At 39.1% G+C, this 25371-nt stretch overlaps 1 protein-coding gene across 1 annotated transcript in view; it reads right to left on the reverse strand.

The window, feature by feature from the left end:
• Window positions 1-15509: 15509 nt before the first annotated feature.
• FMO2 (flavin containing dimethylaniline monoxygenase 2) overlaps window positions 15510-25371 on the reverse strand; it is a gene marked incomplete at both ends in the record, with an annotated part of 57491 nt that continues 47629 nt past the window's right edge. Inside the window, 9 exon segments of the mRNA XM_082858445.1 lie at window positions 15510-15536; window positions 15538-15862; window positions 16615-16687; window positions 18799-19052; window positions 19054-19136; window positions 19140-19151; window positions 20690-20749; window positions 20753-20911; window positions 24967-25109. Coding sequence (XP_082714571.1) covers window positions 15510-15536; window positions 15538-15862; window positions 16615-16687; window positions 18799-19052; window positions 19054-19136; window positions 19140-19151; window positions 20690-20749; window positions 20753-20911; window positions 24967-25109 — 1136 coding nt within the window.

Here is a 25371-nt window from a genome sequence, read left to right on the forward strand (position 1 = left end):
CCACTGATTATTGGAGTGCTATTTCACATGCTGATGCAAAACTAATATTAAAAATGCTATTGCTCCTTATGTGAATATTCAAAAAAAATTTGGCCATTCCTTTGTTGGAGGTTTTAAAAGCAGTGTAACATCATCATCATCACCATCATCATCATTATTTCAATGAAGAAAGCCTCCTCAAAGCTGACTAAATATGAAAGAAATAAGTAATAAAAATAAAAACTATGACTAAATTGGTAAAGTGTCACTGGATGAAAGTGAGTTTATAAAAAACATCAAGCAAAATAACTTAAGCAACACAGAATTACTAAATGAGTTGAGAAATCACTGTCAGTTGCATCACGTTACCGATTTTTAACCATGGGGTTACAAACTACTGTTCTTTTCCTGGGCATTTTATATTGCTGCCTCTACTTCAAAGAAGTAAGATGCAAATATATACTGTACTGAAGTCAGACTGAGTGCCCACTTTGGTTTATTAGGATAATACAGGGGGTTAGAACATGAGGCTAGGGCTGTCATTCCCAAAATTGTGTGTAGAGGAACTGAGTTATTTTAAAAATTTGAGGAAAGCACAGTAATACTCCATGTCTGTTGAACACCAAACAAAGCATTCACTGGACGTAGTTCACAATTTTTATATCAGATAAGGCTGTGTTCTATTTGATGATGCTACATGTTTGCAAAGCTGGGTTTTTGACCATTTCAATGTTAAAAAGCGAGTAGTGCACAAAAATTGGTTGAGGTAGAACAGGAAATGAAGTGACGATGTGCGATCTGATTCTAAGAGTTGAGCAGTGCAGTGCATGGCGGGCATATACACCTCATTATTAAGTAATTGTGGTTATTCAAGAATGAAATAAAAATACTATTTTCCTTTCAATTTGTGTATTATTTTTTCAAACAACTACAAGGTTATTTGAAAAAGAGCAAAAATACAAATACAGAGAACAGAAATACGTAAGTTGTTTGGACCTGACTACTTAATAAGAGGGACTACAGCTTGGAGGCCCCGAGAAAAAATTACTCACACTCTAAAGATTCCCTTGAACCTGGGAAGTTTGGGAACCTCTGGGTTATAGCGTTTCCTTCTGAGTATATTTTTAATTGATCAGGACACCTTATCTATTGGTGTCAGGAAACGCAAATTATCCTATATCTAGTCCAGCAGTGTATCGATTAAGCAGTGCTTCTTGACTGTTTTTAGTGTGACTCATCTATGTATTTCAAAGGAAACCATCTTCACTGATGTGCTGTCAGGCTTGTATCCAGTCCTTTATTTGTACATTACCCACCCCTCTCTCTTCCTTTTTCTTTCTCTCTCTGTCTCTCTGTCCTATGTTCTCTGTGTCTCCCTTTCTCTGTCTCTCCCCCCACCCCCCACACACACTTTCTTAGCACACGGATACTGGCACGGACTGCACAATGATACAATATCCTGAAGTGGGCTGTGCATTTCAGGAGTGATCAGAGATAGTAGATTTAGTTGAATGCAGTTAGGGGTGAATGAGGGTGCCCACTTAGCCCTTGGGAACAAACGAGCACAAACTGGTAAGAAACTCGGGTTAGAGCAGGGCCATGCTCTGGGATTTCAGTCCTCCAGCAGCCGTTCCCCACCTCCTCAAGCCTATTCCTAAACACACCACCTGATAAGAAAAATTCTGCCCGGCTCTGAATTCACCGTACCAGTTACAAGGCCATAGGTATTCCCTAGGCTGGAGGGGAAACTAGGCAATAACAAAGGACAGACTTAGTTTCTTCATCTGTAAATCAGATGGCGTTCAACTGGATATCTACAAGAGATTTTTGAAACCCTTAAAGTTTATAATCTTGTGAATTCAGCTGTGAGCAGAATTAGCAAAAAGAACTGACAACAGTACGAGAATCAAGAAATTTTGTCATAATGCGTAGAATGGAGCACTTTTAACAACAGGAAAGAAGACAACATGCCAACACAAAGTAGTCAGATCTGAAAGTGTGGATTGCCTCTCTCTCCCAGCTTGTGTCAAATGCCATCATTTGGTAGACAAACCCCCAAAGCATTGTCAGACACCATGTCAGAAGCTATTAGTGGAAGCACTTAAGAAAAATGACTGATTTCCCTTTGCATTAGGAATCTAAGTTTCCCTTTTGATTAACCACTTAGTAGTCTGACCAGCAATGTACTTACCAGTGTACACAGAAGACTTGATAATATCTGACTTTACTGTCCCGTTACAAGTACTCAAGCATTTACCGCTCTCTTTGTACTTTGGGGCAGGGAGTGGCTTTATAGCTCCTCCACAGACTGAGAGAGTGGCACTCTGGTGAGGTGATTCTGTCCTGAAGCATAATAACAAAACAGGAAAAATCTGGCCCCCACCTCCCTAATCCAAAGGAATCAGAGATTATATCTTGTTATTTACTTTATGTACTTGAAATTCCTGGTGCCAAGTCCTGGCCACAGTTAGGACTCGAGCTTGCAGAAATCTAAATGGATAATCCTGAGCCAGTGTTGGCCTAGGAGTCCCCAGTATACCGGATGAACCCTGTCTAGGAGATAAGGAATGTTGTGCAGAATTTGGAACCTAAGGTTAGCCATTGTTTATATTTTAACTTGATTAATTGCAACAGTGACATGCTAAGAGAAACACTGGTGATATGTACTTTAGACTTACCCTTCTCCCTGCAAAACAGAAATTATTTTAAGGAGTCACAGCAGCATCTTCATTATTCATAGATTTCATTCTTCAAAGGGGAGGGAATAAATAAAATAAAGCAATCATGACAACAACTGCTACACCAAAGATTCACTTTTAAGTGTTTTGATCCATTTCTCATTTAGAGACAATCATTATTATTTTAAAATCATACATCACCTACATTATTAAATTCAATTTTTTCTGTTTATTTTTATTCTTATTGTTTTTTTTAAATTTATTTTTATTTTTTTATTTTTTTAACATCTTTATTGGGGTATAATTGCTTTACAATGGTGTGTTAGTTTCTGCTTTAGAACAAAGTGAATCAGTCATACATAAACATATGTTCCCATATGTCTTCCCTCTTGTGTCTCCCTCCCTCCCACCCTCCCTATCCCACCCCTCCAGGCGGTCACAAAGCACCGAGCCAATATCCCTGTGCCATGCGGCTGCTTCCCACTAGCTATCTACCTTACTACGTTTGTTAGTGTGTATATGCCCATGACTCTCTCTCGCCCTGTCACAACTCACCCTTCCCCCTCCCCATAACCTCAAGTCTGTTCTCTAGGAGGTCTGCATCTTTATTCCTGCCTTACCCCTAGGTTCTTCATGACATTTTTTTTTTCTTAAATTCCATATATATGTGTTAGCATACGGTATTTGTCTTTTTCTTTCTGACTTACTTCACTCTGTATGACAGACTCTAGGTCTATCCACCTCATTACAAATAGCTCAATTTCGTTTCTTTTTATGGCTGAGTAATATTCCATTGTATATATGTGCCACATCTTCTTTATCCATTCATCCGATGATGGGCACTTAGGTTGTCTCCATCTCCGGGCTATTGTAAATAGAGCTGCAATGAACATTTTGGTACATGACTGTTTTTGGTTTTTTTTGTTTGTTTGTTTGTTTTTTTTTTTGTTTTATTTTGTTTTTTTTTTTAACATCTTTATTGGGGTATAATTGCTTTACAATGGTGTGTTAGTTTCTGCTTTATAACAAAGTGAATCAGTCATACATAAACATATGTTCCCATATGTCTTCCCTGTTGCGTCTCCCTCCCTCCCACCCTCCCTATCCCACCCCTCCAGGCTGTCACAAAGCACCGAGCCAATATCCCTGTGCCATGCGGCTGCTTCCCACTAGCTATCTACCTTACTACGTTTGTTAGTGTGTATATGCCCATGACTCTCTCTCGCTCTGTCACAGCTCACCCTTTCCCCTCCCCATAACCTCAAGTCCGTTCTCTAGGAGGTCTGCATCTTTATTCCTGCTTTACCCCTAGGTTCTTCATGACATTTTTTTCCTTAAATTCCATATATATGTGTTAGCATACGGTATTTGTCTTTTTCTTTCTGACTTACTTCACTCTGAATGACAGACTCTAGGTCTATCCACCTCATTACAAATAGCTCAATTTCGTTTCTTTTTATGGCTGAGTAATATTCCATTGTATATATGTGCCACATCTTCTTTATCCATTCATCCGATGATGGGCACTTAGGTTGTCTCCATCTCCGGGCTATTGTAAATAGAGCTGCAATGAACATTTTGGTACATGACTGTTTTTGAATTTTGGTTTTCTCAGGGTATATGCCCAGTAGTGGGATTGCTGGGTCATATGGTAGTTCTATTTGTAGTTTTTTAAGGTACCTCCATACTGTTCTCCATAGTGGCTGAACCAATTCACATTCCCACCAGCAGTGCAAGAGTGTTCCCTTTTCTCCACACCCTCTCCAGCATTTATTGTTTCTAGATTTTTTGATGATGGCCATTCTGACTGGTGTGAGATGATATCTCATTGTAGTTTTGATTTGCATTTCTCTAATGATGAATGATGTTGAGCGTTCTTTCATGTGTTTGTTGGCAGTCTGTATATCTTCTTTGGAGAAATGTCTATTTAGGTCTTCTGTCCATTTTTGGATTGGGTTGTTTCTTTTTTTGTTATTGAGCTGCATGAGCTGCTTGTAAATTTTGGAGATTAATCCTTTGTCAGTTGCTTCATTTGCAAATATTTTCTCCCATTCTGCGGGTTGTCTTTTGGTCTTGTTTAGGGTTTCCTTTGCTGTGCAAAAGCTTTGAAGTTTCATTAGGTCCCATTTGTTTATTTTTGTTTTTATTTCCATTACTCTAGGAGGTGGGTCATAAAGGATCTTGCTGTGATTTATGTCATAGAGTGTTCTGCCTATGTTTTCCTCTAAGAGTTTGATAGTTTCTGGCCTTACATTTAGGTTTTTAATCCATTTTCAGCTTATTTTTGTGTATGGTGTTAGGGAGTGATCTAATCTCATACTTTTACATGTACCTGTCCAGTTTTCCCAGCACCACTTATTGAAGAGGCTGTCCTTTCTCCACTGTACATTCCTGCCACCTTTATCAAAGATAAGGTGTCCATATGTGCATGGGTTTATCTCTGGGCTTTCTATCCTGTTCCATTGATCTATCTTTCTGTTTTTGTGCCAGTACCATACCGTCTTGATAACTGTAGCTTTGTAGTATAGTCTGAAGTCAGGGAGCCTGATTCCTCCAGTTCCTTCTTTTGTTCTCAAGATTGCTTTGGCTATTCGGGGTCTTTTGTGTTTCCATACAAATTGCAAAATTTTTTGTTCTAGTTCTGTGAAAAATGCCAGTGGTAGTTTGATAGGGATTGCATTGAATTTATAGATTGCTTTGGGTAGTAGAGTCATTTTCACAATGTTGATTCTTCCAATCCAAGAACATGGTATATCTCTCCATCTATTTGTATCATCTTTAATTTCTTTCATCAGTGTCTTATAATTTTCTGCATACAGGTCTTTTGTCTCCTTAGGTAGGTTTATTCCTAGATATTTTATTCTTTTTGTTGCAATGGTAAATGGGAGTGTTTTCTTGATTTCACTTTCAGATTTTTCATCATTAGTATATAGGAATGCCAGAGATTTCTGTGCATTAATTTTGTATCCTGCCACTTTACCAAATTCATTGATTAGCTCTAGTAGTTTCCTGGTAGCATCTTTAGGATTCTCTATGTATAGGATCATGTCATCTGCAAACAGTGACAGCTTTACTTCTTCTTTTCCGATTTGGATTCCTTTTATTTCCTTTTCTTCTCTGATTGCTGTGGCTCAAACTTCCAAAACTATGTTGAATAAGAGTGGTGAGAGTGGGCAACCTTGTCTTGTTCCTGATCTTAGTGGAAATGCTTTCAGTTTTTCACCATTGAGGATGATGTTTGCTCTGGGCTTGTCATATATGGCCTTTATTATGTTGAGGAAAGTTCCCTCTATGCCTACTTTCTGCAGGGTTTTTATCATAAATGGGTGTTGAATTTTGTCAAAAGCTTTCTCTGCATCTATTGAGATGATCATATGGTTTTTCTCCTTCAATTTGTTAATATGGTTTATCACATTGATAGATTTGTGTATATTGAAGAATCCTTGCATTCCTGGAATAAACCCCACTTGATCGTGGTGTATGATCCTTTTAATGTGCTGTTGGATTCTGTTTGCTAGTATTTTGTTGAGGATTTTTGCATCTATGTTCATCAGTGATATTGGCCTGTAGTTTTCTTTCTTTGTGACATCCTTGTCTGGTTTTGGTATCAAGGTGATGGTGGCCTCGTAGAAGGAGTTTGGGAGTGTTCCTCCCTCTGCTATATTTTGGAATCTTATTGTTTTTTAAAATTAATTTTTATTGGAGTATAGTTGATTTACAACGTTGTGTTAGTTTCTGCTGTACAGCAAAGTGAATCAGTTATACATATACATATATCAACTCCTTTTAAGATTCTTCTCCCATATAGGTCATTACAGAGTATTCAGTAGAGTTCCTTGTGCTATACAGTAGATCCCCATTAGTTATCTATTTTACATATAGTAGCATGTACATATCAATCCCAATCTCCCAATTTTTAAAGCCTTCCTGAGCACAGATGATTGCCCAGGCACTTGGGAAATATGACAAATATATGGGAGGAGCATAGCCTTTGGAGTCACAAGACCTGGGTTTAAGTAATGTTTTCGCCAGTTACTTTTAATCTTGGGAAAATTATGTAACTTTTTTAAGCTTTAATTTCCTCAATTTAAGATAAGCATAAGAATACTTGCCTCAGATGATTGTGGTAGGGACTAGATGAGATAATCTATGTAGAGCGTCTTGTACATAGTACACACTCTGCAAGTGGCTGCGATGGCGATGATGGTGATGGTGATGATGATGATGAGGATGATGATGGTGATGCCATTGCCAGAACAGATAAGCTGTCTTGATTATTGATTCATAATACTGAAATGACTCCCACAGGTACAGAGAGTAAACTCCAGGACAGATTGGTAAGACCCAAGCAGGGGAAAGGTTCTGGAAGGATAAATCTTTTTTTTTTTTCCTGAATTTGGACATAGTATCACTACACCCTTTGGCCCTACATGCAGAGGGCCTTCTGTATCACTGTGTCTGTTGCTTGTTCATTAGGCTCACCCTTTGCCTTATTTCCGGTTTATTAAAGACTTGGCACAGAGACAGCATTGTTTGTTCTGTTGAGCTCAGCTACCTTCCTGTAGCTATGAAGATGGTAGTATTTGGATGATTTCAAAGCTTAATTTTTACCCAGAAATTAAGCCTTCAAGACTACTATTAGTTCAAGTGTGTTTTTAAAAATAAAAATATGTTTGACATTGAGTCATGGATACCTTGATGGCCAGGGCCACAATTAGTGTCCCAAACCGCAGTACTTAGGCACTTACACTGATTTGTACATGCACCCTTGGAGCACACCAAGGAGGTCCCAGGGCCTTGCCAGGCATGCTGCTAACATAAGTGGAAACAAAAACTGTATAGTGTTTGCTGAGCATAAACATGATCATGTATCATAGCATCTCATTTTCTATAATTAGCAAGAAACTTACAGTAATTAAAAATGAGAAGACTGGCCTTCAGTGGCACCTTCACTTTCTGCTATTTTTAGGGTTTATTGTCAATTGTACTTGAGGCCCTGGAATGGGGAAAGCTCTCCAGACCCCTTTTTGAAGTGAACCTAGACCCTGAGAAATAAAATTGATAGACAATGATGCCCTTTAGGGAGTAATTTGGACTTTCTGTCCTTTGAGCACAGGGTCCCTTCTTGGTCCCTTAGTGGTTTGTTGGGAACACGTGACTAGTTCTGGTCATTGAACTGTGAGCCAAAGTAACAGGTGTCTTTTCTGGGCTCAGAGGAGTTAATTGCCAGTGTGAGATCCCATAGCACTTTCTTTTCCTTCAGTGTGTTAACCAGCAACTTTCAGCATGGCTGTTCCATTAGCCTGGATGCCTGAGTAACTATGATGAGCAGAGCCTACCTGCCAATGGATGCATAGCATGAAAGAGAAATAATTTTTGTCTTATTTCAAGGTCTTGAGATTTGAGAATTAGTTGTTAATGCATCATACCTATCTTGTAATGACTGTTGCACTAGAGGGGTGTTTCTTGTTCCTTCATTGTATTTCTACATCATCTTTTTATTTTTAATGAAATTGTTTATTTTTATTTATTTTTAAAATTTTACTGGGTTGAGTTCCTTTTTTAAAAAATAAATTTATTTATTATTTATTTTTGGCTGCATTGGGTCTTCGTTGCTGCACACGGGCTTTCTCTAGTTGCGGTGAGCAGCGGCTACTCTGTTGTAGTGCGCAGGCTTCTCATTGCGGTGGCTTCTCTTGTTGCGGAGCACGGGCTCTAGGCATATGGACTTCAGTAGCTGTGGCTTTCAGGGTCTAGAGTGCAGGCTCAGTAGTTGTGGCGCATGGGCTTAGTTGCTCCGTGGCGTGTGGGATCTTCCCTGACCAGGGCTCGAACCTGTGTCCCGTGCATTGGCAGGTGGATTCTTAACCACTGTGCCACCAGGGAAGTCCCTTTAAATCATCTTCTGAAGTCTTACCTCTCTTCCTTTCTTCCCCTGCTCTGATTCATATTTACAGCCATAGGATCTTAAAGTTGAAAGAGAGCATAGAACTTACTTCGTTTTAGTCACAGTTGTAAACTGGACCTACCCAGTGCAATTTTTTTCTTTCTCCCTCTAAAAAAAGTTAAAACAACCACAACTCCTTACCCTTCAACACCGCCCCCCTCCACCCAGAGCATCAAGAAGCTCCCTATGCCATTCTCAATAGATTTAAAAAAAAATATACATCTTCTAAAGTGGGTTAATTCCCTAAGTCTCTTGCATGTTGAGGTTGTTCTTTTTCTTTTTGTGAGAATACACCTGCAGAATAGTAGCACTGAAAGGAGAGGTAGAAATAGTACCATGCCTACTTAAGGCCAATCATTTTGCTTGAAATGGGTCTTTTCTCAGTCAACAGTGGTGAATCAGTGACTCAAACCTCTACCATCTAAGGACTAGAGCAAATAGCAGCGACTTTAAGTTCCCTTAAATGTCTTTGTAGCTTGATGAGAATTTTGTGGGAAAATCTGCAACAGTGACTTAGAAACTGTCATATTACTTAAGGTGCTATTTTTTTTTTTTCGGTATGCGGGCCTCTCACTGTTGTGGCCTCTCCCGTTGCGGAGCACAGGCTCCGGACGCGCAGGCTCAGCGGCCATGGCTCACGGGCCCAGCCACTCCGTGACATGTGGGATCCTCCTGAACTGGGGCACAAACCCGCGTCCCCTGCATCGGCAGGCGGACTGTCAACCACTGCACCACCAGGGAAGCCCTAAGGTGCTATTTTGTAACCGCCTAAGGAGTTTGTAATTAATGGGCAATACTTACATGGTGACATATCTAGAATAGCAGTGGTGGGGTGAAGCAGGAAGAACACTAGCAAGAAGTCAGGTTTCCTTAGTATTTGTGTCTGCAGAGTGGGATAATCATCCTTGTTTTGCCTAAAACACGAGGTTGTGGTGAGGATTAGGTGAGATAATAATTGTGGAAGTGCTTTGTAAATTCTACAGACCTCAATCTAAATCTTAAAAGTTTGCATCTGTTTTTTCTTGCTCATCTTGGTATTCCTAGAAATAGCATGGTCTTCTCTATATCTGCATTGGCCTCTGTGCTGTTGTTTTGTCTCGAAGCAATATAAGTGCGGGGCTTGGCTCCTTCTCTATTCCACAAAATGTCCACCTTCAACTCAGTGTTTTTTGTGTTCAGTGACTTTACTGAGGAATCACAAGGAGAGTTTGCATTGCACCCTACCCAGCATTCTGCGATTCTGCTGGCTCTATTCTTTGTTTTTGTTCTTATTTTCTTTCCTTCCATCCTCTTTTAAATAACTTGAACCTTTTCTCCTGAAGAACCCTATTCTGCCCAAAACTCAAGTCTCTCTTTTTTTCCCCCTTGGCACTGTGAGAATATTTTTTTTCAAACAAATGTGGTTCCCATTCTTATTTAGATACCTTAATACCTAAATTAATATATTTAGTAATGTAGTCATTCATACAACTTTTTATTATTGTATTAGACACAAACATATTAAAACCATTTTTGAACCTTCTTTGACAACTTGTATTTCATCACCTTCTTAGTTCTCCTGGTGATTAGCTCCATTTTTGGTGTGTAGAGAGGGAATAAAATTGATTAACATGATATTTTACCTTGGATATAAGACAGACATTGGAAAATGAAGACATAATAAATGATTTTTAAAAAAAGTGATTCATCATCCTGCACACCATCATTTAGCACAGGCTGCAGAGTCAGACAGTTCTGGCAGTAAAACCCAGCTGGGCTTACTTATAAGCCACATAACTTGGGAAAGCCATTTTACCACTCTGTCTCAATTTCCTGATGCATAAAATGGGTTATGAGGATTAAATATGATGAAATAAAATCAAATTCTTTATAATATCTAGAACATAATAGACGATCAGTAAATAATGACTTTTTACTATTTTATCCAGTTTCCTTAGGTTGCTAGACTTGAAATAATTCAACATTAAGAGATATTGATGACCTTAGAGAATCAGTTACTTTCTACTGGCCAGTAGCCCAAGGTATAGAAATGTCTAACAATAAAACTCTGTTTAATGGTTATAATTGAAATTCCTCTCCCAGAATATGTAGCAGATGTAGATGGACATCTAGGTGTAAAAATACAAGTTTTAGATACTTCTCATCCACCAGGTAAAGCAGCCAATCCTTACTGCAGTTTGTTTGAACTGATAGTGGAAGCAATACCAGCTGGTATTCAGGAGACATGACTAGCCATGTGGCCCCGGATGGTAACCCGACTTCTTTGAACCTCTGTTTTCTTATCTGAGAGCATTCTCTTTAGTCTCTCCCACCCCTAAAATGACCCAGTGACTTGCAGTGATCTTTTGGTTCCAAAGTAAAATTCCTATTATTGCTTCACTCTGAAGAGTGCCAAATTATCCTAATCTCTGTATTTTCTGGGAGCTGGATTTTGTGGCTCCTAAGCACAAAATTGTCACCTTTGCCATTAGTGCCAGTGAACGTGATACAAAAGACATCCTATTTAACCATTAAGAAATTGACAGTTAAGGAATTATGATAAAGTCATAGAATATTATATCTGATGGGCATTAGTGATTATCTGACCCCCTCTTTTATGCTCAGATAAGAAAACTAAATCCCAGAAAGCGGAATTGACTTCTTTAGGGACTACAAAAGTAACCTAATAGAAGGTAAGAGTGTAAACACTATTGCAGGATTAAAACAAAGTGGTTTGGTAATACAGAGGCGAAGGAGATGTATTTTGGCTGGAGGGACTGAGGAAAGCTTGATGGAGAATAGTATTTGACCTAGCATTGCAGGAAGGATGGGATCTTAACTACAAGAGTCTGGGGAAGCAAGAGCAGATAGCATGAAGTAAGGGCAGCTAGTGAGGCAGTGTGGAGTGTGCTGGAGAGCAGGTGTGAGGGCATCACAGTGGGAGGAAGGCTGGGAAGGTAGGTTACAGCCAGTATGGAGGATCTTGAACAACAAAGGAAGTGATGGGAAGCCACTGAAGGTTCTTGAGAAAAGGAGTCAAGTGTCAGCAGGAAAGGATTCTGTAGCTTCTCTCTGTTGGTGCTGTCATAAACTCCTTCAAGTCTGGCTTCTAGGGACTGGAAGTTTTGGAGCAAGGTGAGGGCGTGTGGAAGAGATGGCTATGGAAGCAACTGATGATGAACTAGGTAAACTAATTTAAAAACTATGATTCAATTAATTAAAGAATATAAAAATGATGTTATGAGCCTCTGGTAACCTTGAGAATGTGCTTTATGGATCTCTAGCTATAGGGGGTATAATTAACCAAGGGTCTTAGCTGCTGTACTTGAGATGCATTGCTATGCTTGTGCTCAGGCCCCTTTTCCCATGAGCTGCTTTCAGTCAGTGATGACACGGCGGAGAGACTGAAGCAGGTCATTCACAGGAGAGTTAGGGCTTCTCTGATGGCTTGAGGACTCCCCAGTGGCTCTGCCGAATCTTCTGTAGACTGCACAACAGTCTGTAATGTTTCTATGTTTCTATCCACCCTTCTTCCCTCTCTCCTTCACTCAGGGTCAGACTTGCACTGTAGTTTGATAGCTGTTTCAGCCTTTTCCTGCACTCTCCCTCTTTTCCCTCATACAGTTATTTTCCTTAATAAAACCCTTGCATGTTTAATCTCATTCTGGCATCCAACCTGAATTAAGTAGAATCTAATCTCAGGAGCCTTTGTTTTAGCTTCTTTGATCCATGATCTGGTCATAAGGCAGACTGGACAAGAAAGTGAGGTATGTTCTGTGTAAACACATTCTCCCTCCCAGGAAATAGCCAAACGCTCTTTACTGGGGGTTGCAGGTCAGTAGCACCATCTTCCAGGATGAAAGACTAGTTATAAGGTAGAATCTTCCTTTGCCATCCTCATTATAATGTGAATGCTGGATTCTACCTCAGTTAAGCTTTTAAAATCTTTATTACTTGAAATTTTGTTACATATCATGGTCCAAGAGTTTTATTAAAAAAAATCTTTATCTCTCTGCAAAGAACAAATGTGAAACATTTGGCTTTGGGAATAGAAAATCAAGGAGCTATCATCTAGAAAAGGATAGTTAAAATAAAATTTAGTGAAAGGGAACCATCACAGGGAGAAATTTTGCAAGAAGATGGTAGCTAGCTAAGAGCCTTGACAGGAGAAGAACAAACATTGTACAGCAAGAAACACTAAGGCTGAACCTAAGGAGGAATTTGGCCCCGAGGTGTGGAAAAAGTGATGGACTAATCTCTGAAAGCAGCAGGTTTTTTTTTTTTCCAGAAGCCTCAAACCAATGGTTCCTAAATTTAATGTGCACAAGAATCCTCCAGGGAAATTATCAAGACTATAGATTCCAGCAGAGGTTCTGATTCAGGAGGTCTGAATTATCATTACATCTTATTCAGGAATCTGCACTTCTGTGAACTCCCTGAGATATTCTGATGCAGAGAATATCTCTGTGGATCACAGTTTGGAACAAGCTATCCTAGATGGTTAGTCTAGGATAGTTTCATGTTTCAGGATGTATGGAGGCAAAGGAATAGACTTGAATGAGTCTTCCTTAGTCAATCTCAGGCTCTGGAAAGGAACTATTTATGTTTTAAAAAGATATCAGAATACTTGGAATGATTTCAAGGGATCATCTCCTTTCTAAAACTTTTCAAGGATATATATTTAGTAACCATTTTGTCCTAATGGTGCTAGTTTTTTCCCCACTGATTCAGCCTCAACCTGACAATTGATTCCCAATCTTCCACTGTAGAAATAGGATAACAACCATAGTTATTTCACCAGGTAGTGGTAATGATGAATGAGTTATGAAAAAACAACTAGGACAATGCTTTGCACATTAGAAAGCAGGGATTCGCAAACTTTTCGTAAAAGGCCAGATAGTAAAAATTTTAGGCTTTGTTGAGCCATACTGTTTCTTTTGCAACTACTCAGTGCTGCCATTGTAGCTTGAAAGCAGCCACAGACAATGAAAGAATAGGTGTGGATGTGTTCCAGTAAAACTTTATTTACAGATATAGGTAGTGGGCTGGTTTTGACCTATAGGCAGTAGTTTGCCTACTTTTGCTATAAAGTCTTGATAAATTCTATTATTATTATTAATAATATAATGGCTTGCAAATAATCTTTAATAATTAGAAAAGTAATCAGTTTTTAACCAATAACTAAGTATATATACCCTCTGCAATTTTTTTCAAAGGAATCTGCTTATAGGAGCAATGAAAAAAAAATCTTGTATTTAAATGCTGGTGTCATTTCAATGGCCTTTAAAGAGTTTCCACTGATAGGGATTGCCATCACATTGTTCTAGGCACTTGAGAGAGAAATCCAGGCCAATGTGAAGAGTGATGACCACAAAAGGCTTTGGAGGAATAAGAGGAGAAATTTGTCTAAATCTTGAGTCTCTGAGATTTTCCCTCTCTTTGAAGGTCTTGTTCTGGACTTATGGCACAGTTTAATCTCCCAAAGCACAATTTGTGCAAAGAATGGCTGTAGCGATTGCTTTATAACCAGGTGTTTATTATGTTGCTCAATGTCTATTGACATTGAATTGCTTGTGACATTTTTAAAGCTCAGTTTTAAGCAAATGTTTGTCTCTCCTAACAAGCCAGCATGCTTTCTTTTATCAGATGACCAAGATTAAATATTGTTTTGCTTTTTGCCTTGGTTATTTGTATGGTTAGAGCTAAATACAAGGTCCAGTCATTACAATACTTTTCATCTACTTGGGAGATATACTTTTCTTCCTCGACACTTGTTTTTTGAAAATGTCAATGATTATCTTAAATGCTATTATATAGGTGTTTTTATTGTAAATTCCTTCAAACGAATTTTAGATCTAGCTGAAATGTAACCCAAATATTATAAATAAAACTAATCAGATCTTATTTGTAAGAAGAGTGATGTATTCTATGTAAAGGTCCTCCAAAAGTAACATATATGTGATCATAAATAAACTCTTATTAAGTACTTGATTAATAATGGAGGTTTTTGTAAAAATGTATATTATGGGGCAAGTCTTCATTTCTAAAGTCAAGCAAACCTGAGCTCCAATTCCAGCTCCATTGCAAGATCAGCTGTCTGGTCCTGGGCATGTTACCTAACTCTCTGCGTCTCAGTTTCATCATCTGTAAAATGGGTAGAAGAGCTGCACCCATCTCACAGAATTGGCATGAGAATTAAATGAAATAATACATGTAATGTGCAAATTGTCTGGTCTATGATAAGTACTCTATATATTATAAACACATATATCTATCTCTTATGGCATGTTTATTTTTATTTTCACAGCAGTGTTTCTGTCAAAATATAAGACAAATATAAGAAATGTGGCTACTTGCTCAGCTTCCGATGTGAGGCCCTAAAAGTCTGTCTGAGCATTGCCATGTTCTAAGTCTATCCTCTCATTTTTTTCTCCAGTATTTTTGAGTGATTCCCCATGAAGCAAATGGCGCATGACCTAACATCTGAGAACTTTGTTACCGTATAGAGTCTGGCTAAGAAGACTATCAAAAACAACACACAGGAATTTTAATATTTTCCCACACTTAAAATTTTCCAGTGATTTAAACCATGGGTGCTTTTCGTTCTGTGTAATTCTACTATTTTTCCACATGACTCTCCTTTACCAGGGCTTGGCAGCACTGTTTAGCCAGTGTTATTTTATTGTCTTTTTTTGAGAGTCTAGTGGACTTGAGGGAAGGGTAGAAATGGCAAAGAAATTTCATGACACAATTTCAGTTTTACACATAGACCTAAGTCTGCTAACTGTCCACAATTATCTCTCTCACTCTGTTTTCCTCAACTCTAAAATTTAGACTTTAGATTTAATATTTTTTCTCTTAGTCTTTTTTCCTTCTCTTTAAGAGGTACTGACTGACATGAAAGCCAAAAGCATTATGCTGACATATTAGAACCACTGAAGTTGGAAAAAAAAAGGCCACCACAACAGCAAGAAGCCCGAGGATTTTCAACAGGAAGGAAACTGGGAAATTAGATGAAGTTTTTAGAGCCCGTGTCTTTAAAGGCTTCAATATCCTTTGTTTCTGGGTGAAGATGGCACTCCTGGTTCCATTCCATTGCCCAGGTCCAACCAGGCGATACTGATAGGAGTTGCAGGGCCCAAAATAAAGTTTCACAGCCAGTTTAGGCTCTTTTAGCAAGAGAGAGAGGAGGTCTGGCTTTGCACCTATCTCTAAGGCGAGCTCGTCCAAGTAGTCGATGTAACTGGTCTGCAGTATCTGGTTGTTGCTCTCTCCAAACCTTAATGAAGAAAGAATAAAGGACAGATTCACAAAATGTTCTAAGTTATATAAGAACATTAGGTATTCATTAGCTATTGAAAGAATGAAGTGATGAATGAATGAATAAATGAGTTTTGAATAACTCTCCAAGTCTCCTGGCAAGTAAAACTAGTCAGGATTGCTGCAAAGATTCACAAGATAACACAGATGAAAGCATAGCTCAGTGTTTTGCCCAGAAGAGACACAATATTTGCTTGTTGAATTATTAAAGTACCTTGCACTCTGACTGGCATATAGTAGATGAACTAGAATTTGAATGTGAGATAACCTCTACACTATAAGGCCCCCAAGTCTACTTTCCAATGTACTTGATCTCTATTGAACTCCATTCCACTTCATCACAAAATGTAAATCCTTGACCTTCACTTCACACCAACTCCTTTCTAATTTGCTTTGATGGGAGTTCCTCCAGCTAACTTTCCAGAGATACTTAGGCTACTGTCACCACCACTGCCCCCATCCCACTTCCTCTTTACCACAGAGTGTGAGAGGATACAGAATCTAACATGGGCAATATATAAAACAAATAAATTTAGGTCAAGGATAAATGTTCTTGTTTGGTGAAATTACTATTTTTAAATAGTTGGATCTTAAAGTAGTATGTATAAGAATTTGCTTTTTTAGAAGCAGCTAGGTGGTTCTTGTGAGTAGTTAGATCACTATACTTGGAGAAACACTGTTCTATGTAAAGAATTTAAAAAAAATTCTTACAAGTCAATTCTTTTTTTATTCCTCTTGATAATGTCTGCCATCATAGTTCTCTCTGAGGGCAAAGTACACAAGCCTAGAAAATAAAAGGTTGGTTGAGTAGTGGGTTTGATTCAATTTCATTGCTTTATCTAGATGATTGATTCCTACAATCAACTGATTCCTACAATCAGTTGATTCCTACAATTAAATTTTGGCCATTTACCCATGAGATACCGGTCAGCGCTACTGTGTTGTTGAACTCCAGGGTGCGCCACCCGCATTGAGTTCTATGTAATGTTGCCCAGGGATCACCAGGCTACAGCGTGGACTCTGGGGTGGGAGTGGGGGGTTAGAGAAGAAGGTGGAGAGGGAAGGTGAGCCTGAGAAGTTGGGAAGCCGTGCCAGATGGCTTGAGCTCCATTCTGAAAGTGGTGGGAAGCCGTGGGGGACAAGATGAGATTCGCCTTTTGGAAAGATTCTTTGAGGTGCTGAATTTTGGGAAATGGGCTCCCGGCAGGTCAGTTTAAAGGCAGCAAGACAAGTTAAGAGGCTGTTGAAGAAAACCAGGTGAGGGAAGGGGTGGCACAAACTGAGGTAGGGCAGTGGGGAGAGAGAAAGATTGATGTCAGTTATCACTGTGTGCTTGTGATTCCGTCCCCTGTCACAGGTGTCCCTGGAACTTCAGACATGCTGAAGAACGGTGAGCGTCCCTGGATATGGCTAGTCATCAGACATCTCAGATTCAATGAATCCAAAACTGAGCTCATCACTGAAGTCCTACTGCTCAGACTTGCATCCTCTTCCACACGCTCCCTCTAGCCCCAGCACTGCTCCCCACCCAGTTTCCACCACCTGAGGTCTGCCTTGATCAAGTCACCCTTGATTCTGCTCTTTTCCTCGAATTTTTCTACGTGGAGCCAAGCATTACGTCCCGCTGGTTTGATTCTTAACTAGCTCTCTTCTCCACTTTGTCTCTTTACCTGGCTGAGGTTGTATCACATTTTAGTACAGACGATTACAGTAGCCTTCTCACTGGTCTCTGAGACTCTATTCCTTTTGCCTTTCAAATCTGTCTTTCACACTAATGTTGAAATAATCTATCAAAAGTGAAAATCTGATAATGTCTGGTCCTTGCTTAACCTTTCATTGGGTCTTCTGGCAGAAGAGCTTTCTTAAATGGAGACACTAGGTCCTCAGGCCAGACGTAATCAGGGTCCCTAAGAGTCCCTCAGATGGTTTTTATGTGTAGCTAAATTTGGGAAGAGCTGATATACATTTTATATTCAAGCTCCTTAGCATGTCTTAAAAGGTTCCTGTGTCTTGGTCCCTTCCTCTCTAAGAATAATCTCTCACCCCTCTCTGCCTCACACCTCATGTTCTAGGAATGTCAAGTATCTTGTAATAATTCCTCATCTGCATCACACCTCTGTGCTCTGATTCCCTTTTCTGCACCTGGGAAACCCAGTTATCTAGGGAGTTTTCCTTGACCACATGCCCTTCCTTTATCCAAACTCTGCTGTCGCTAAGCACCCTTTCTCTTTTTCCAGACACTCCATGCAGTCCTCTGACAAAGCACATGTCTTATTATCTTAAAATGACCCATTTAAATTTCTCTGTATCCTACCAAGTTCCAGCAGAGGGCTAAGTATTCAATAAGATTTTGTTGAGCTGAATTGAGCCCTGGATCAGGGAGATAGTAACAGCCTTCTGAGAAGTACAAAGTGCTACACAATGGTCAGAGAGAAATATTTTAATAATTTTATAGCTTTGTAGGGATCTGTGAGGTTGAGCTGCTTAGGTATTAAGAGTTAATTTGGAGTTAAGTATGGAGTAGGCCCTAGGTCTCTTGATTTGCACATATTCTGAGGAGTTTATAAACATATTATAGGTAAAACTAGGAGTCATAGATGTCTTCCTTCCTTCTGTTCTCTCATTAGTCCAAGAAAAAATAATATTTACTTAACATTATGCCAACTGAAATTCTCTGAATTTTCTAATATTTTAAAGGAATGATTGCAGATATGTATTATTGTCATATCCCAGTATTGGTTATTTTGTGAATTTTCTAACTTTTTAGGATGTCAGTTTTGTGAGAGCAGCCAAGGTTGGCAACCTTCTTGTTGGCAACCTCCTTTTCTAAACTTGTTATTTAGCAAAATCCACCAGGTGTGAAACACTCAGCCATTCACTTGCCCACTCACTTAACTTTGAAAACTCTTGTTACCCAACGAGCTTGAAGTTCAACAGTTGGGAAAATTGAACCTAGAGGCTGGATAAGACCAATGCATGCAAGGGTTGACTTCTCCAGGTGAGGAGGGAACATGTATTTGTACAGCAAGACCATATTATTCTCTACTTTAACAAGTGGATCTTCAAGGAAAGGAAACGAGAAAGTATATCCTATTGCAAAGACAATGACGTCAATGTCCTCCTCCACTGTTCCATCCTTAAAGATGGCAAGTTTCTGTGAGCTCTTTCACTCTTGATTTCACCTTGATGGCTCCATAGAGTATATGACTTGGAAGATCATCACTTAGTATTGGCTATTTCATAAGGTATCTGAAACATGCAGAAGAAAACACTCAGAAAGAGTATTTCTTTTCTTTTTTCTTAATTTTTTGTTTATTTTATTTTAATTTTAATTTTTGGCTGTGTTGGGTCTCCGTTGCTGTGCGTGGGCCTTCTCTAGTTTGCGGTGAGCCGGGGCTTCTCTTCGTTGCAGTGTGCGGGCTTCTCATTGGTGTGGCTTCTCTTGTTGCAGAGCACGGGCTCTAGGCACACAGGCTTCAGTAGTTGTGGCGCATGGGCTGAGTTGCTCCGCGGCATGTGGGATCTTCCCGGGCCAGGGCTCGAACCCGTGCGCCTTGCATTGGCAGGGCGGATTCTTAACCACTGTGCCACCAGGGAAGCCCCAGAAAGAGTATTTAATGAGGGGTTTTGAACTCTCTTGATATTTTATGGGCTTGGCTCTGGGAATAAAGAGGTTTTTCAAATATCCATAAAACTTTCTAACTTGACTAGTTGGGCTACCCCAAGCCTTACTCTCTGACTTTATTCTCATGTCGCATATCTCTTCCCTCAACAAATAAGGAAAAACATGTAGATGATGTGGGCAAAACACATTTCAAAAAAGGAGGCATTCCTAAGGGCTTAGACAAAATGCCAGTGCCTGTGGTCAATTCCTGAGCATTCCAGTTGTTATTATCCCATTGATAATTTCTGTTGTTTTATGTTATCTACCTTTAATTATCTTGATGTTCCATTTAATTTCTATCTGATCATAAGTAAGTAAGGAAAGCTTTGTTAAATTGCCATTAGTTTTGAAACTTATTAAGGGATTAGTGTGAAAATTAATGCATAGAATCAAGTTTGGGGATATTTCTTGATCCCAAATATACATGGAGTCTCTGTATGTATGTGATAGCATGAATAGTGGAGCAAAGTCTGGCTGTATTTCTGGAATTTCCTTTTTTGTAGATTTGAGAACCATTTTGTTAAAAAAATAAGGATACATGGTACATGTATCAGATCTCAGAAGATAGCAGCCACGTTGCATTTGTTGAAAGATTGCAAACCTCTTCTGTTTTTTTTTTTTTAAGGGAAGGAGCCTGTTATCAAATAAAGAAAAATAAACATCCATATTTTTTGCTTGTGTTTATAAGATCAGTGATGTATAACAGATTAACAGGCAGTGAGTATGTTCTCAAAAGCTACCCACAGGAAGAACCCTTGTGGTGTACAGAGTTAGCAAAGTATGAATTAACAGATGTAGAATTTGGATCAGTTTTCCCATCCTCCCTCTGAAAGGAAGGTCACAATCTCTTAAAACAGCCTTTTCCAATGTTGGACAGCTCTGGGTATTAGGAAGTCCTTCCCATGATCCTAGTTCTACTTTCTGGAGCAGCTCATAATATTTATACTTCATCTTCTTAAATATTTACTTTTTAAAAGGCATACAGAACAAATTTGGAATTCAAAATCCAGGAGCTACATGATACACATATTGTTAGGTTGTAGTTTGAACTACCATGTTAGCAATTTAGCTCTTTGCAAAAAGAAACCCCTCTGACATCCTTGATTACCAATGAGTATACCATAAAAAAGCAAAGTAACTCTCCTTGTTTTGAGGCATAAGGCCATAATTTTCATGGTTGAATCACCGATTCATCTGTTGTTCCATCACCCATTTTACAACTCTTCGTGGCAGGACATTTCGGAGTATGGAGCTAAAATGGGTGTGGAACACCATGTCCCAGGGATAGCCATCTTCAGAGATATGGCCCATGACCCAGGAACCATGTCTGGTGCTGACAAACACCTGGTGAGCAAAAAAGGATGCAGTTCAAACTAGGGCATCATCTCTTTTGGGAGGAACCCACTGTGTAGATAATACATCACATGTATGGCCCCAGAATTTGCTGAAATGCTTTGTTTTAAAGATGATTGACCTCAAAGTGAAGTACCTTCCAGTTTTCACTGCTCTGGGGCAGCTTTATCATACAAGTGGGAACCAGTAGTACTTATGCTGATAGAGGAAGACTACCATAGTCTTGAGAACTTCATGGAAATATGAGAAAATCTTTGGGCCAAACCAATCATAAAACCCACAAATTTTTGCCATGTTTGAAGTTGTGGTTCAATGCTCCTTCCCTCCTCTTACCTTTTCCATCCACCACAAGTTGTTTTTATAGGGAAGGTATACAATTACAATCCTAGGAAATGTATGATTACAGCCTAATGTCTAGATAGGCACAAATATATGGATCTGTATATCCCCAGAGAGGGAATAACAAGGGAAATCAGCTTCCTCCCATACTTGAAAGAACATTGTTATATATATTTTAAAAGTTAAAAATTCTGAACTTATACTGTGATTTCCATTCTCTTCAAGTGTACTTCTGAATCCCCTCTCATATGTACTCTTTTTTTAAAAAAAAAATGTAGCATTATTTTATTAACTACTGCATAAATTCTAAAAGCATATATGTTATGATTCCTTCCATCAGTTTCTAGATCTTGATTGAGTTATCAGATTTTTAACTTTGAATTTATTTTAAAAATTCAGAGTTTAAAAATCTAACATTTACTATTCATAGATATTACTTTACATGGAAGTTAATATAGGAGGTAAACAGTTATACATATATATATATATATTCTTTTTCAGATTCTTTTTCCATATAGGTTATTACAGAGTATTGAGTGGAGTTAGTTCCCTGTGCTATACAGTAGTTCCTTGTTGATTACCTATTTTATATATAGTAGTGTGTATATGTCAGATGTATTCTTTACCTTGTATACTTATATTTCCCTAGTTTTCAAGGTGTGCATTTATATCTCGTTTCAAATATATATTTTACTTTGTTTACTGTTACTCCGCCATTGACCAAATGCATATTTGACTTGCGTCTTAAAATTTTATATGCCAGTACTTTTACATGCCAGAACTCTATGAGTTCTGCTATACAAGGCTGTCCTTGATAAACACATAAGATTCACTTACAAGGAAACTGATTCACTTAGGAGTTTAAGATCACGGATTCTAGATCTAGGACTCTGGATCCAGACTGCCTGGGTTTGACTCTCAGCCCCACTACTTACAAGCTGTGTTGCCTTGGTGAGTTACTTCAACCTCTCTGTGCCTCCATTTCTCTCTCTCTTTAAAATAGTACCTGCTTCATAGAATTATTGTGCAGATTAAATGAGATAATATATGTAAAGTACTGAAAATATTGCCTGGCAAGTGATAAGTACTGCTAGGTATTATCATTTTGTAAAGTTAGCCTGGAAGAGAGGAGTTTCATATAGTGCCACATATCTGGAGTGAGACAGAATTTGGAGACAAGTTTTGCTGGGGCCTCAACTCCTTATCTTGTGAAGTAGCACTTACATAAAATGGTATAATGGTGTTGAATTGTTGGTCTGTGAGTGGTAATACCCTTATATCCTGATTTTCTCCTGCTGTTTCCCTTTTGTTGACTTGGCACTACTTTGGTTAGGTATTAGATAATATACTTCAAATATTTCCATGAATGTCTCTTTCCATTACTTATTGTCTGCCCTTCTTCCTTAGGATCAATCCATGTTTCACATTGAAAGCTCTGCCTATTTTATTTATTCTCTTTCTGCTGTCACCATCTTTACAGCGGGGAGTCTAATCTGGCTAGCTGTACTAGCTGCAACAGTGTGATATGTCTCAGGATTTAGGATCAGGCTTCTTTCCCTGAGATGCATACTTCAGGCCAAGGGTCAGAGATCTGGTTTTTGGTGAGAAAGTGTGTGGATGGCTCAGCACCATCCCATAGTATTTTGAGTGGTGCTTTTAGACTGTGGTAGAGCATGCCATATACTTGTGAACATGAACCTCCTTTAACAGAAGCAGGGCACACTCAGGACTAAGGTGAGTTTAGGCTATAATTTTAAGCTTTGCAGATGCACCTGGTTCTATCCCTTACATACATAGCTCCTATGTATCTCTTCTCACAGAAGGGTTGAGAGTGCATTACTCTGTGTAAGACATTTTATCATAATTATCAATTATGTTATTAATCCAATAAATATTGAAGAGACATCCTATTTAAAGATTAATGAGGTGAAAGGCGCACAAATATAGCAAAGGTGGTTTCTTAATATTGAATCTGGCATGACTGACAGGCTTTTACATGGCAAGGCCAATATAAGGAAATAGACTCTTGCAATCTAAGATTTGATATCTTTGGATCATCTGTTCTAAGTCCAGATCACTGACTTGTAACATGTAGTGGTCTAGTACGGAGCTTTCCTTGGCTGACAGCTAAGTCAGCTCCTTTTATCATACTCCCTTCCTCAAGCTTGGCAGGCATTCCCAACAGGAAAGAGACTGGACCTTTTGCCTCCCTACCTGAGTTGGCTCTTCTCCAAGACTTTACAGTTACTGCCTCCTCACTTGTTCCTCACACTGAGGTCTTTTTTTTTTTTTAACATCTTTATTGGAGTATAATTGCTTTACAATGTTGTGTTAGTTTCTGCTGTATAACAAAGTGAATCAGCTATATGTATACATATATCCCTGTATCTTCTCCCTCTTGTGTCTCCCTCTCACCCTCCCTAACCCACCCCTCTAGGTGGTCACAAAGCACCGAGCTGATCTCCTTGTGCTATGCAGCTGCCTCCCACTAGCTATCTGTTTTATATTTGGTAGTGTATATATGTCCATGACACTCTCTCACTTTGTCCCAGCTTACCCTTCCCACTCCCCGTGTCCTCAAGTCCATTCTCCACGTCTGCATCTTTTATTCCTGTCTCCTGCCCCTAGGTTCTTCAGAACCACTTTTTTTTTAGATTCTATATATATGTGTTAGCATATGGTATTTGTTTTTCTCTTTCTGACTTACTTCACTCTGTATGACAACTCTAGGTCCAGCCACCTCACACTGAGGTCTTAAAAGCTTTGAAAAGTGAAAAGTGGTTTCTTTTCACAAAAAAGGTGAGGACCTCCTGGGTCTAGTAAATCTCTTTCTGGTGTTAGTGACCTGCTCATCCCCAGGGTGGTAATTCTGACAGGTCCCAGTGGAACCCCTTCATCAACCTGCTGGGGAGGCACTATGTTCTTTTATCACGTTTGCTACTGGGCATCTTGAGCCCTGACAGTGTGAGTCTCAGGACTGGACAGTTTTGCTGGTTGTAGACATGGCTACTGCAACTCCTGTGTAGCCAGAAGATGCTGGGCTACATCAGAGTGATAGGGCCCTGTTGAGAGGGGATGCTTTGGGGAGAAGAACCTTAGCTATTTTTCCATCTTTGCCTAGCTCTGTCCTTGTAAAAGGGTTTTATTTTCTGCTATTCCCAACCATCTCTGTCAGCATTATCTGTACCTTGTAATGTTTGACTCTGGAAGCTAAGCTGTGTCATTCCTGAGCAGGTGCAAAGATAACAGTGGTTGGAAGGCCTCAGGGAGCACCTAAATATTTGTGATTATGGTTGGGAGTCTGTCTGTTTAATCTTTCCCTTAATGATTCTTGGAAGCTAAGGATTATTTACATTTCAAATAGAATTCAAATATGCACTAAATTTCTAAAAGGCACTCCTCCAAAGATGAACAGGTCAACTCATAAAGCCCCCTGGGTAGAAACAAGGCCTCCTGTGCTGAAAGTCATCTGATGCAAACTTAAGTGAGGGAACCATAGCCCACAGAAGTAAAATGACTGCCTCTAGGTTACAAGGCTGATTAGTGGCAAAGGTGGGAGATAAACTCTGGCTTCTTGGTTTCCAGATTTTCTACGATACCACACTGGGCAACCAAACAACAAATCAATTAATGAGTAATGGAGCTTTAGTTACATGGCTGGGATTTTCCTCTCCTCCACCGTACAAGGTAATCAGGGAACATCTTACCTGAGCAGCCTTCTTACTCAACTCAACTGCAATATCTGAGGCTGAGTTTCCTATTCCAATCACCAAAATCCATTTTCTTTCAAATCCCTCTGGGTGCTTGTATTGGTGGCTATGGAAATACTGGCCTTTGAACTTCTGAATACCTTTAGGGGGAAGAAAAGAGAAATCCATGAACTATGTCAAGTTAAGTTCAATAAAACTGCACCATCAGCTTTTCCTTTCTGGGGAAAATCATTTGTTTTGTCTCTTCCCCTCTTAGGTATGTTACATTATCAAGGCCAACTGGCAAACTCAAAGTATGAACCACATAAGAAATGTTAGGTTAAGCATATGGTACAGGACCAAAAGAGTTGATTTCAGAGGCTGCAGCTTAGATATTTATTAGAGAACAAACAATTTTTTTTT

Source organism: Leucopleurus acutus (genome assembly GCF_964270905.1).
Source record: "Leucopleurus acutus genome assembly, chromosome: 2".
In the NCBI taxonomy this organism is placed as follows: Eukaryota; Metazoa; Chordata; class Mammalia; order Artiodactyla; family Delphinidae; genus Leucopleurus; species Leucopleurus acutus.